The sequence below is a fragment of the Hyperolius riggenbachi genome, chromosome 5, assembly GCF_040937935.1.
Source record: "Hyperolius riggenbachi isolate aHypRig1 chromosome 5, aHypRig1.pri, whole genome shotgun sequence".
Lineage (NCBI taxonomy): Eukaryota > Metazoa > Chordata > Amphibia > Anura > Hyperoliidae > Hyperolius > Hyperolius riggenbachi.
Window position 1 is genome coordinate 112,902,583 of NC_090650.1, and position 14,469 is coordinate 112,917,051.

Below are 14,469 nucleotides of genomic sequence, written 5' to 3' on the forward strand. Positions count from 1 at the left end.
ATCTCTCCAGCAGCTGCTGGAGAGACACGCAAAGAGCACACTTCTCCTGCATAGACTGGAGCCGACTGATGGCAGTGACTGGACCCGGTACCGACGCTGAAGACAATGGAGGACTGCGGCGTGGGAGTAATCCAAGCTGATGGATGCAGTCCCCTATCTCCTTCATATATGATGGAATCCTCCAGTCCAAAATGAAAACCAGGAAGCTCCCCCTAACGGCAGTGTGACTTGGAAATGCTCAAGCACAAGTTCCAAACTGCACAAGCACAGAGAAAGCAAGCACTTCACGAGCGCTTTCTTGTACTGCACTGTTTGAAAACTCGCGCTTGCGCAGTTCAGAATAGCTCTGCTCTGCTTGGAGGAATTTCTGGAAGGAGCAGGAGCTACAAGGACTCAGGACAGGAAACTAGGGGTGGACCTCAAGGACACTTCTAAAAAGGTCAACTAGCCGACCATGGGCTTCATTTAATAGATTTTCCCCCTGGTCAGCGGTACTTTAAACCCCTTTGTAAGTTATGTTGTAATCGACGAGTGCCAGGGGAAGTGTGTGTCACTTAGTAATCTGTGTGACGTGATAAAATAGCCTTCATAATACATCGTTAGGAGCTCACTTCTCTGCTCCTGTATTATGTTTCTGTAAGAGAAACACATGAAGCTGTCCTTTTTAGGAACTTGCTACAGAGTGTCTGTAAATCCTGTCTTTATCACTGGGTGTATTCTTGAACTCTTTGCACATAATTACGGCATTGGGTTAGTGTAAATGTTTCTGGCCGCATCCCCATGGAGTTCTTCTCTTTAGCAGTTGAACAGGTGGCTGTCTGGAAGTGAATAGGACAGCTACATGTGCTTAGTGTTGTAAGAACAGCCAGGGAAAGCAGACCCATCAGGAATCTAATGCCAGTTTTGGGGAATTAGTATTACTTTTAAAGTTCCACTTTAGACAAAAATCTGATTCTATATCCGCCTTAGGCGCTCAGCTGCGGAGTCTGATTAATTTAACAAAACTAAAAACATTTCTCATAAATGATCTCACCTTGCTTATTAACTAACAATTTATCTGGGCCTGATGCATGAAGCTGCTGTAAAATTGCCATGAAAAGGCAGCACAGGGCAGTTTTATCGGCTCTAACAGCCGGGTGCAGCACACAATACTGGGGTTATAATTAGTATTTATATAGCACTGAGATCTTCCGTAGCGCTGTACAGAGTATACTATCTTGTCATTTAACTCCCTCAGAGGGACTCAATCTAATCCCTACCATAGTCGCATAGTCATATGTCTCTGTATCCTGTAGTGTATGTATCGTGGTCTAGGCACAATTTTCAGAGGGAAGCCAATTAATTATCTATATGTTTCTAGGATGTGGGAGGAAACCCGGAGTGCCCGGAGAAAACCCATATGCCCATATTATACATGGGCTATAATGGTAACACACAATACACTCTTGGTGTACAGCACGTTACCATGTAAAATTGTTGTAAAACCATGTAAAAAATTATACCATTATTGGGAACTTTTAAGCCTCCATACACGCGCTACAGTGTTCATGTCTATGGCAGCCCTGATGCATCGCTAAGGGTCAGTTTCCACTGAGCTGGACTGTGCCTCGTGGGACACACGCCAGCACTTACAGTGATGCCAGTATCCATCTGAATCTCTGTAGCCATGCAATGCACGGCTATAGGGATTAAAATTCATACTGCAGTAAACTGAAGTATGCTGTCCGAATGTGCCAATGATTCGGACAGCAAGCCTATTGTTTTGCATCCTAACCTATCCAGCTCCAAGCCATTCTTTTGTGCACCATCTGTATGCTAGTCTGTAGGCAATTGATGCATCTGATCAGCTCTCCCATTTATGTGGAACTCCCTCCATCAACTATTTAGACTTGGAGCACATATTGCGGCAATGGCACATGAGTTGGTGCCCGTTACTAATAAAATATTGGTAATTTAAATTACCAGTATTTTACTATGTAGTACCTGGCATCCATTTTCACTTGAACCCTCCACTCCGTGTCTAAAAAGAACCCCCCACCTAATGCCTAACCTTAACCCCCCCTTCTAAGTGCCTAAAACACTCCCCACCTAATGCTGTCCCCTAATACCCCCCTGTAAGTACCAAAAAATCCAGCCTATTGCCTAAGATTAACTCCTCCCACTATCAAGTGCCTAAAACTAAGCTCCTAACACTTGGCACCCAAACCACCACTAGTTGTAGACGATCAGCTTCAACTCTTATTTCCAATGTAGAAGCCGGCTACTAGCCGCACCAAGCGCCCAAACCCACCTGGACACCCTATTACCGATACGTAAATGACTCCGGAGGCGATCAGTGAAATCTATGTTTACTTACATGGGGCTTCTTCCAGCCCCTAGAAGTCATTTGGGTCCCTCGCTGCAGCTCCGTTTCTCCTCAATCTCCTGCTGGCAGACTGTTTGACGTCCCGTCGGAGCCTTACGCATGTGTGAGCGCAGTAAGTGCCTGAAGACTTGGATACTTTCACGCATGGGCACTCTGAACCACCCGCACGTGCGCAGAAGCTCCTTACAGGCAGCCAGCAGGACACTGAGGACCAGAGCTGCAACAAGGGGCCCAAATGACGTGTAGGGGCTGGAAGAAGGTAAGTAGACATAGGTTTCGCTGTTCCCCTCTGGATTGCTTTAACATAGGCTTCTATTAGACATGTGCTGATGCCTGCACCAAAATGACCTGATCCAATAGACTTGCCCTTACCTCTAACACATTGTAAATGACTGTCAAGACACAACTCATTAAAATCACCTACCAGTCTTATGGTGCGTACAGACATGCGACTATAGTCGTTTAAAACGATCGTTACCGACGGCATTGCCCGACGATCGTTCGTTCGTAAAAAGTGCACGAACGATCGTTAAAACGACCGACCAACGAGATATGTCGTTGGTAAAGAACGATCCATTCTGCCAGATCTTTTCCAACGACCATCGTTCAAAAAGTAATGTCTGTACAACGATCGGTCGTTGATCGTTCGTTCTCAAAGCTTTGCACATGCTCAAACAGTTCTTTTTGACACTTGTGTTTGAAATCAGTTTATAAATCATTTTGCGCACGCAACGCTCGTTCCAAGATCGTTCGTACACGAACGATGTTCAAAGTAGCCTTTCTTCAAACGATCATCGGCCGATACCGTTCGTCGTTCAGAACGAACGATCGTTATCGTATGTCTGTACGTACCCTTAGCCTTCATTACTACATAATTCTAGTAACATTTACTCTGCAATGTGCCCCATCTCTTAGGTTGTAACCTTAACAGAGCAGGCTCTACCTACCCTCCTGTGCCGTAGTAAATAAATGTCATGCATATAGATTTGCCGTTTCCTCCACCTGTTTATTGTACAGCCCTGAGTAATATGCTGGTATTTCACAAATAACAATCGTGATAATGATGTGCATTCCAGTGTCCATGCTTGCTATTGAGCAGATGGATGGTGCTGAATCCCCTGCTGAAATGATGCAGTTAACATCCCTGCTAGCAATGCTAGCAATGAAAACATCGCCACTCACATTGTAAGCTATAGCACCAGCTATAACGCTAGCTATAACGTAAATGCATGCGGCCATTCCCTGGCTGTGATTGTGTCACTAAGGGGAGAGTCTCCCGTGTGCCATGGCCCTAATTGGGACATTACAGTCCACCTTTTAAACAATAGCTGCACAGAGATATCACTGAGGAATAACTGTAACCTTATTCACAGTCTATTAAATCAGTAGAGCAGGGAGGATACAGTCAACAATACACAATGACTTCAGTAAAGATGTTGCCAGGAGTATTTATGGATAATATGTACAAAATGAGTGGCTGTTTAAAAGATAAGAGTTTAACGATGGTTGTTACTGTGATCTTTCTATATTCATTTCTATCTTTACACTTCCATTCTGCTTTCAAGTGAATGTATGCTGTCTTAGTACATTTTTATAGGTATAATGTATATAGATGTTTTAAAATATTATGTTAAATATGCAATGTTAATCATGAACACCCATATGGCCTCAATCACTAAGCTTTATCAAACACTTTATCATATGTTTGATAATTTACCTCATGGGTAAAATCTAATTTTGAATTCACTAAGGTGTTATATATTTAGCAAATGTTTTATCGATAAAACATTCAATAAATCTATAACATCTTAGTAAATTCAAAATTAGATTTTACTTATGAGGTAAATTATCAAACATTTGATAAAGTGTTTGATAAAGCTTAGTGAATTGAGGCCATAATAGTGTAACTGATCAAAGAAAGAGGACAGTGCTACTCAGAAAGAGGACAGTGCTACTTTCTGTTTGCCAAGGCAAATTGTCCTGTAATTGTTAGAATGTGTTTTCAGTATTTCCCGACATTTTGATCCTCAGATTGCTGTATGAGTATAGTGTCTTCTCCTGAGTGTCTTGGTTTTGGATTCCTGCTTGCATGCCTACTGAATGGAATGAGTTTGAGCAGCGCTTCTCTAAGACTAGGTTCACATTGGCATGTTATGGTCCCACGTTATAAAATCATATAACGCTGTTTACCGCACTGCAATGTGAAGGCTATGTGCCGTTTACAGTGCGACGGTAGCGTTGTCTTGTAAATGTTGCGTTATGATGAAGCACTGCTGCAGTGCGTTACTGCTAATCGCAGCTGTAAACAAATACAGAGAAGCATACTTTCCATTGCCTGTGTGCTTCACTGTACCAACTTTATGCAACATTAACGTGGCGATGATGTGCATTGCGACTTTTTTGTTGTTGTGTATTGTTGTAATTTTGCATTGTAACGTTAATGTCGCATCACAATGCAATGTCCCGCTATTAACCTAACCTAAATGCATCTCTAAATTCACTTTTTGTTACCGTACTGTATGTCAAAATAATCTTTTTGGCTTCTTGTCTCCTGTAATAAGTTACCTAATTAATTTGTGAATAGGAGTTCCTGGAGAACTGGGGAGGATGGTGAGCACTGTCTTACTGCATTATTGTACAATTTGTTGTCCCACAACAGCAATTCCAGTTGACAGAAAAGAGTTGTGAAATGGGATTAAAAAAAAACAAAAAACACACAAATGGACTGTATTTCAGTACTGCAGAGGGATAGAAGGAGAGGTAGAAGTCTTTAAAAACTTTTCTTACTTTTTTTATAATTCTCTTACCCGCTGCAACCTGGAGGTGAGGCTTTTATGTTCCTTCCTAACATTTTCCAACCGGGTATTACACCTGTAGCGAGAGACGGGACAAGGTCCTCCAGTACCCAAGGCTGAGACGCCAAAGTCCGCCCCTCAATCCCTCCTACCCGAGCTGTCACACTCTGATTGCTATTTGACTAAGAGGCGCCACAGGGTCCCCAACCCCTCCAACACTATATTCTCTAGTTATCTGGCTTAGGCCCAGTGCACACCGAGCGGTTTTTGGAGCGATCCGCCGGCCGCATCCGCCTCTAAAAACGCTTGTCTAATGTATTGCAATGGGATGGTGCACACCGGCGGTTTGCGTTTTTTGCCAAGCCGCAAACACGCCTCCTGCTGCGCGTTTGCGGTTTTCGGAAGCATTTCGTCCTCAATGTAAAGTATAGGAAAACCGCAGACCGCTCTGAAAAACGCTAGTTCAGAGCGGTTTGCCAGGCATTTTTGTTACAGTAGCTGTTCTGTAACAGCTTTTACTGTAACAATATGTGTAATCTGCTACACAAAAACGCACGCAAAACCGCTAGGTATGTTTAGAAAACCTCTCTAAACATACCTAGAATCGCTCTGAAATCAGCTCCCAAAACCGCTAGCGTATTGCGGATCTGCTAGCGGTTTTGGTGTGCACTGGGCCTTACAGTCACTGCCATGTATTCCCTTTCCTTTTTTTTTTCTCTGCTTCAAACACAATAGGGGAATGATAGCTGAGTGCATTGTGCTTGCCACCCCCTTCTACACTGCGCCCTGAGGCTGGAGCATCTCTTGCCTCTGTCTTGGCCCTGCCTGTAGCTGTGAGATAAGTTAGCTCCACCCTGCTCTCGGATTCATACACCTCTTGAATCTCTCCATGGCAACGTTTATACTTATCCATGCAAATTCCGCATGCAGTTTTCCATTTTTCTTCATGCACATTTCTGCTTGGTCATTTGTATGCAATTTTTGGACTGTGATTTTTCCATGCATACTGGTTAGGTTAATATACAAGAAAGTGTATCTAATTATCTTCAAGTTTGTATGCAATTTTTTTGAACAGAGCTGTGAGTTTTTGCTGTGTTTCCATTGACTTGCATTGAAAACACATTTTGCACATTACACAACAAAAAATAACGAACAATGCCACACAATGTAAAAAAATGCGGAAACATCACAAAATACACAAAAAAAGGGTAAAAACACAGGTGAAATGAAATACATTAGATGTAGGACGAACGCACAATGATGCACGCAAATTCTCCTAAGTGTGAATGGAGCTGAGCTTTCATGAAAGCCAGATTCACGTCTTCTATTGTATACAATGTGTGCAGCGCTGGGATTTCCCATTGGAAAACAGGCTGTGTAGACTGGCTGTTGTCATGGCTTTAGACTTTTGTATAAAAAAAAATTAAAAAAAATTCAATGTTATAAGCTCCCCTTACTTTAATGGAACCCCTAGGTGAAATAAACTGATACGATAAACCACTGAATGTATCCTCCTGTTTTTAAAGTGAATGTCCAGTAAAAAAAAAACAAAACAAAAAAACCAAAAAAAAAAAACCCAGATACTCGCCTACGGAGAGGGAGCCTTCCTGTTCCTCTCACAGTCCCCTTGTTCCAGCGCTGTCACCCCCAGTAACCGTATCCGACTGGTATGGTTGAATACTGCTCTGTGCAGCCATAGGAGCCTTCGGAAAGCTCCGAATGCTCCCAAAGATAGGCTAGGTAAATAGGTAAGTATATATAAATATTTTTTTTAATTTACTGTATATACTCGCATATAAGCCGACCTGCGTATAAGCCGAGATACCCACTTTTCCCTCAGAAATCAGGAAAAAGTGATTGGCTCGCATATAATCCCCCTATCCAGTATATCCTCCTTCACAGTAGCCTGACCCAGTGAAAGTCAGCCCTCTCCCTGTAGCCAGATGTGCGCCAAGGATGATACAGCCGTGTCTTAAGACGCCATAGATATGAGAGCCAGCAATTGCCACACAGGAAGAACACCCTATCATTGCACTGTTGACATGTTGCTTGCACACTCTGCTCCACAAGACAAGGGACACAGGTAGTCTTGAGCAATCTGCACAGCAAGGTACAGGGCATGGGGGGCATGGACACAGCAGGGAGCCAGCTCGCAAGATCAGGATCACTAGTGCACAATCCTTAAGCTCCTCTGCCATTAACAAAACCTGCTCCACCATCCATTCTGCTCCACTGACTCACATATAAGACAAGGGGGTAACTTTTCAGCTCATTTTTTGTACTGAAAAATTAAGCTTATACGCGAGTATATACAGTATTTTTTTTTTCAGTTTACATTGGCTTTAAAAAGGACTTTTTTTCTATTGTGACTCTGTTTCTTGCCAAAATAATGTCTTGCTTACAATGCTGTTTGCATACCTACATGTTAATACTTTCAGGCCAAAAAAAAAAAAAAAACACAGCCTAGTTATTTGTATGCTTAGCACTGTACATACCCATGTCTTATGTCACATGTCACCTCAGATGTCCTTTGAGAATTTACCACAAAATAGTCTGCCTTTGAATAGTTCAGATATCATTGATTGTGAGCGATTCCCAATAGCTCACTGTTTACTATGCAAAGGTTAGGAGCTGTCACCGCTTCCTGAAGAGGCAGAGCTCCCCAAACATGCACTGATAGGCTGAAGGATGCCTCTTCACAAAGGCAGGAATTTACAAAAGTCTGGCCATTCCTAAAGAAAATAAATATCGGTGAATGATCAACCCAGCCAGTGTGAATGGAAAGCAGAGTAATCCATCTAGCTCGCAGCAGAAGTGAAGAGAGAAGGATAACAGCTGTGCAAGCTAATGCTGCCTGTGATGACCTCGCCAAGAACAAACCTCCTCCTAGCGCACTGACAGCTCCCTGTAGCCACAGTGCAATGCTTTGTTCTCATTAGTCAGGAATCAGGATAACAATGTCAGACTGCATCTGTAATAGCTTTTCCAAATTGTTAAACATTACATCCGCTCCTTAAATTTGTTACAAACCTCCATAAATTGATTCCTGCCGTCATCATCGCCTTCTCCTAAAGTTCTATTGCCCAGAAACAAATAGGATAAAATTCTTTCAATTGGTGATTGAAGGATTCTGTTATAAACTTTAAATGGGTGTAATAAAACGTGATGTACACTTCCTCCGCTGAACGCTTAATGGTATGCATCGCATACAGTGGCTTTTATGAATGCAGCTGGTTTATGCGCTAAAATGTAAATCATGTAAATGATATTTATTCTTAGGAATTAAGGGTGCAAGCTTTATTTATTTGCAGTATTTACATAGCTTCACTTCATAGTTTACCGCTATCTTCCTGAGGACTTGCGTATATGTAAAAAAAAAGATGCCCTGTAAAAAGGGTGTCGGAGCTAGCCGCTAGTAGAATATCTGTAAAATTAGCAACGTTCTACTATTGTATTCCAATCATGAAATATCGGTAATCTCTACTGGTATTTTACTATGAGCTAACCTAGATCTTCTCTCACACAGAACCTCCCTATACTGATGCCTAACCTTAAGTCTCCCCAGATGGCGCCTAACCCTTTAACCCCCCCCCCCCCCCCCGGGTGGTGCCTAACCTTAACCCCTTCCTGGTGATGCCTAACCTTAAACACCCTAACAACGCCTACACTTAACGACCCCCCCCCCCCCCCCCAGTGTCTTATCTTAACCTAAGGATCACTCCCAGACACACTCCTACCTAACACTAAATACTCCCACCTCCTTACCCCCCCCCCCCCCCTATTTTTAGCAGCGATGAGCAGCTATAAATGGTAAACAGCGGCTTAAAAAGTGTCTATAAATGGAAAATAGAGACCATAAGTTGCTAATGCCCATTATTTTATTGAATGCCTCCGGGCACCCAAAATACCATTTTATATCAACTGATCAAGGCATTTAACATTGCCACCTATGGCAGCGCGGTTTTGAACAAATGTGTTAAATTGCCCAGTAAGTAGCTTTTGTATCACTTTGTGATACAAACCTTGATTCCTGGTCCACCTGGATACACTAACCATTCCAAGAATGTACCACTTTTATTGCTGGTTTCTTGATTTATTTAATCGTATATTGAAGCAGAAATAGGAGGACCCAGCCCAGTTCTGCCTTTATCTGCTGATCCGATCTGATGCCTCACTGCAGTTATTCGAAAATTCCCATATCTACCCTTTTGGTTCATTATCTTTCAGGACCCTGATGGCGGTGAAGATTGCTAATGATTTGCCATGGTGATAAAACTGACTGTTTAGGATTGAGGTGAAAGTTAGCATCAGGGTTAATTGTTGGACTTGTTGCACTGGGTAAAGATTTGGTATGACTTTGTGAGAGTTGAGTTAGGCTTAAACATCTGGAGAGGGTCATGTGACTACTAGACATTCTCCATGGGGTTAGTCTGAGGCTTCATATAAGGGTTAGGGTAATGTTAGAAGGGTTAAGCCTTGATTTTGGTAAAAGTTTGGTTAGTTTGGAGCAAGGAGATTGTTTAGTTAATGATATCCATTGGTTGAAGTTTACATTACTTTTCAGTTGAAGGTTAACTTAGGGGTTGATGGTGGTTGTGTTGGTTGTTTGGGTGCTTGTGTCAAAGTCCTCTGCCTGAGTTACAATGAGCCTATCTTTGGCCTTCAGAAAAGAACATACCAAATACATTTCCTGTTGTCATTACATAAGCATATACTTCCATGCCACATTGTGCAGCAGCAAGTTGTAGGAACTATTTGATGAGCAGATATCTAGAGGTATATATTGTTTAATGGCCTAAATCTACAGACAATGAATTGCTCCCTGATCAATGGACCACATTGTACCACTTTATCTAAATCACATAGCATGAGAAAATCGGTGGAACTGCAGCCCTGTTACCATGCTGCCGACAATTCCCTACTGCCTGTTCAGGGATAATTTACTACCATCCCTGACACTATATTGAAAAGCTATCCAAATCAATTGAAAGGTTGTTTGGCAAGGTGTGGGGGGATACATCACTGGCAGATCTAATCTAATCTGATAAGAAAAAAAACCCTTATACTTGCTTTAACAGTTCTTTATATCATGGAAACATCTGTAGTTTACACTGCCAGCTGAAGTTTGTAATGATCAAGCCTGCTGTAGGGCTGAAGAATTTTTGTGTTGTCCTGCCCACTGGAGAGCTGAAGCTGGTGGCCGATTTTACCTAACTGCATCTATTAGTTTTACCTGGATTTGTCTTTTAAATGTGTTTTGTATTTCAAGATTTGAGAGAAGGCAAAGCTATAAGCTGTCTGTATGAGAAGTCCAGCTGTTTTGTATAAACAGAAATAGCATATTGCTTCACAGTATGATTTGATTGATTGGAGAGTAGATGAATATTGCAGTATTGATTTTTAGATTTTGCCTGCCAATTTAGCAACTTATTTTTTATTGTCAGCAAAATAATTATTTTAAAAATTGTAATAGTTTACCTCTTGATGTCTAGATCCTCAAAATGTCAACTGAAGGCCAAAGGGTGGATGACAGTCCAACAACCAGTGGAGGTAGCTCTGATGGAGACCAACGGGATGGTGTTCAAAACGAGCAAGAACGGGAGAAAGTTCAACCTAAGAAAAAAGAAGGGAAGATTTCCAGCAAAACTGCTGCCAAACTGTCTACTAGTGCCAAAAGGTACAGTAAGCGCTTAATCAAAGATTCTGGATCTGACCAATCATCTCCTCAAGCAACTTCTGAGTGTGATTATCAGCTGGAGGTCTAAAGCCCCATCTACACTATACGATTCTTTGTATGATTCGATTACGACTCTATTTACGATCCGATTAAATCTGACATGTCCGATCAGGATTCAATTCAATTTGATTTGCCATTGTTTTGCAATGGCAAATTCGAATTGAATCGAATCCCGATCGGACATGACGGATTTAATCGGATCTTAAATAGAATCGTAATCGAATCGCACAAAGAATCGTATCGTGTAGATGGGGCTTTATGCCTAGTACACACTATACAATTTTCTGATTTTTCAGTCTGATTATTTTCTGTAAAGTACTGGTAGAGACTGGTCATTATCTCTGGTGCATTGTCTTCTGGTTATCTCCTGCTGAGTGGAACAATGCCTAATTGCTAGGCAGATAGATGGTTATAGATAATTTCCAACCTGTTGGAAATGATCTATCTGGCACTCAGATTTCGATCGATCAAAAATCGGCTATCAACCGATCGATCGCAAATCGATTGCCCAATCGATCAATTTGCGGCCGATTTCTATTAATTTCAATCGATCTGACATGTTGGAAAAATTTGGCATATCTCTGGAGATGGCTTATCATTTTGCATTGGACCTAATGGAAATTTGATGGCAACAAAATGCCATCAGATCGATAACAAGTGTATGGTCACCTTTACAGAAAATTGTATGGTGTGTACTAGGCATTAGGCTGGATATGTTCTTTAGTTCTTGCATCTGTTATGCCAAACCTTTTGTTTGCAAGTACTTTGCTTGGTTGGTTTGTTTTCTTAAAACCGAAGTAATTTACAAAAATTCAGCTTTAAGTGAACATCTGTGGTTACCCACAATGCACCACTAATAAATATGCAAATTATCTCTTTATGGGTCACCCCAAGCTGTTTGGTTACTGTGTTGCAAGTACTTTGTAATCCTGTCTATTCAGCACAATTGGCTATAGAGCTACTCGGTGACCAGATCAAAGGAGGGCTCCTGTAGCTGATGTCCAGTAGTTTAGCTTAGGAGCTCTGGGCCTCAGCAGGTGTACGAGAGAGAACGGCGCCGGAGACTTGGGCGCAGGACACAGCCGGTATATGGCTGATCCTGCTGCTGCACAAGTCCGGGCCGTGTTAATTACTATTCCCCCTCCAGGCCGACATGGATAGTGGGGGAATGATGTAATTCGGCTTCCAGCGATTGTTGGAAGCCAAATTATTGTTTTAAAAGCAACTTCAGCCCCGTCCTGTGACGGTGCTGAAGTTACTCCCTGTGCCTGCTATAGCCGTAATTCCTATTACGGCCTATGGAGGCGCCGGCTGCGCTGAAGTCTCCTGCGCTGCTGCGCCCAAGTCTCCAGCGCTGGATTCGCCGTGCTCGCTTAGCACCAGTGTTACATTAGGCCCCCTCAAGTGCTCTCTATACATAACAATTGATATGGAGCACCAAAACCTGCCGAGGACAGCTGCAGTGTCAGAGAGGTGGAGGCTGGGGAGGAGAACAATCTATTAATGGTCATAACTAGTCAAAGAACATACAGTATAGGGGTGATTTTCAACAGCTCTTTACCAATAAAGAGTTAATAAAGCGGTTAAAGTAGGGCCCCTGCTGGGTCCCTCTGGTCCAGGGGCCCTGGTGCAGTCGCTACCTCTGCATCCCCTATTGTTACGCCACTATCGATGTCCCTATGCTCACATATTACATGTGTGCCCATCTGAAAAGAATTTGCCCATCTGAAAATTCACATACTACATCCCTATGACACGTTCAGTGAAAAATAAAGGGTTGGTAAAATACCGCATTCAGTGTTTTTAGACTTTTTTTTTTTTTTTTATTCACTAATCACAAATTTCACATATGCGGTAATAGTTTGGTAATTTACAGAAAAACTGTATGACCGGTCACTAAGATTTTTACCTATTGCAGTATTTCATTTAGTTTTTTAAGGAATCATGCAGTGTTTTATTTGATATGGATGGATGTGATACAGACAATGGTTTTCATGCGGTATTTCATTTGATATTTTAAGGACTCGTGTGGTATTTCATTCAGTATCTGATGGGTTATTGCAGTGCATGGAAAAGGGATGAAAGATGCAATACAAACCTCAAAGTAAAGTGCATAAAATGAGAATAAAATTTCTATCCAGTAAAAACCACTAGTGCCTTATTAGCCAGTTTTAATTACTATAAAATAATAATGTGAAATTGGGGAAATGTGTTTTTATTATTCATTTCCTGAAAAGTTTAGTTAATTTTCACCTTTTTTTTCTCTGCTCTGTTTCCTCCCTTCTATAACATTTCTGAATGGATGTTTGCCATTGACCAGCAGCTCCAGGCTGGAGATAAAATACTGAACATTTCACTTCTACTGCATGCTCTAATCTTAATTGACATTTATAAGGAAAAATGCTTGGTAAAACCAGTTTTCTGTTTTATCGCATGCAGTAAATCTTGGGGATTTGAAGCCGTAGTAGAAATTTATGAATGGTGGAGACGAGAAGTGTATCCTGATGTGTCTCCTTGTGTGCTACTGCAGTGCAGACACTTTTTTTTTTTAACCACTTAACATCTCAGTCGTTTTCAGCTTATGCATCCGAGCAATGTTCACCTCCCATTCATTAGCCTATAACTTTATCACTACTTATCACAATGAACTGATCTATATCTTGTTTTTTCCGCCACCAATTAGGCTTTCTTTGGGGGGTACATTTTGCTAAGAGCCACTTTACTGTAAATGCATTTTAACAGGAAGAATAAGAAAAAAATGAAAAAATTCATTATTTGTCAGTTTTCGGCCATTATAGTTTTAAAATAATACATGCTTCCATAATTAAAACCCACGTATTGTAATTGCCCATTTGTCACGGTTATTTCACCATTTAAATTATGTCCCTATCACAATGTATCGCAACAATATTTTATTTGGAAATAAAAAAGCATTTTTTCCGTTTTGCATACATCACTATTTACAAGCTTATAAAAAAAAATAGAGAGAAATATTTCATCTTTACATAGATATTTAAAAAGTTTAGACCCTTAGGCAAATATTTATGTGTTTTTTTTTTTTTTTTATAGTAATGTTTTTTGTTTTTTTTATTAAACATTTTATGTGGGCATTTTTGGGAGGGTGGGATATAAAAGTGTTTTATTTTGGGAAATATTTGTGTATTGTAATGTTTTTTTAAATTTACTTGTAGTTTTACGAGTTTGTTTACATGACGTCACTCTAAGCGTACAATGTACGCTTAGAGGGACACAGCTTCAGAAAGAGCGAAGCTTCCGAGATAAGCTGTTGCTTTTTCAGCAGGGGAGAGGAATCAGTGATCGGGCTCCATAGCCCTATACATTGATTCCGTGACCACCGAATCCGCGGCCGGGAGTGCGCGTGCACGCGCGCGATCGGCCGTGGGAGCGCGCGGCAGCGTGCCTGTCCTCCTTGACGTTTTTATACGTCAAGGAGGACAAAGTGGTTAAAGGACTTCCGAGGTGACCAACTTAATTTATCTTTACTTGAGGCTTTTTCCAGCCCCAGAAGTAATTTTGTCCCTCTCGCCGCAGCTCCAGTCCTCCTCCTAGCC

At 41.5% G+C, this 14,469-nt stretch overlaps 1 protein-coding gene across 2 annotated transcripts in view; it reads left to right on the forward strand.

Annotated features, from left to right (window-relative positions):
* The window catches only part of UBE2E2 (ubiquitin conjugating enzyme E2 E2), a 378,397-nt gene that overhangs the window by 18,064 nt on the left and 345,864 nt on the right, over window positions 1-14,469 (forward strand). For both annotated transcript variants that reach the window (XM_068236135.1, XM_068236136.1), the window contains exon 2: window positions 10,653-10,837. In XM_068236135.1, the coding sequence (XP_068092236.1) occupies window positions 10,653-10,837 (185 nt within the window). The remainder of the gene's footprint in view (window positions 1-10,652; window positions 10,838-14,469) is intronic.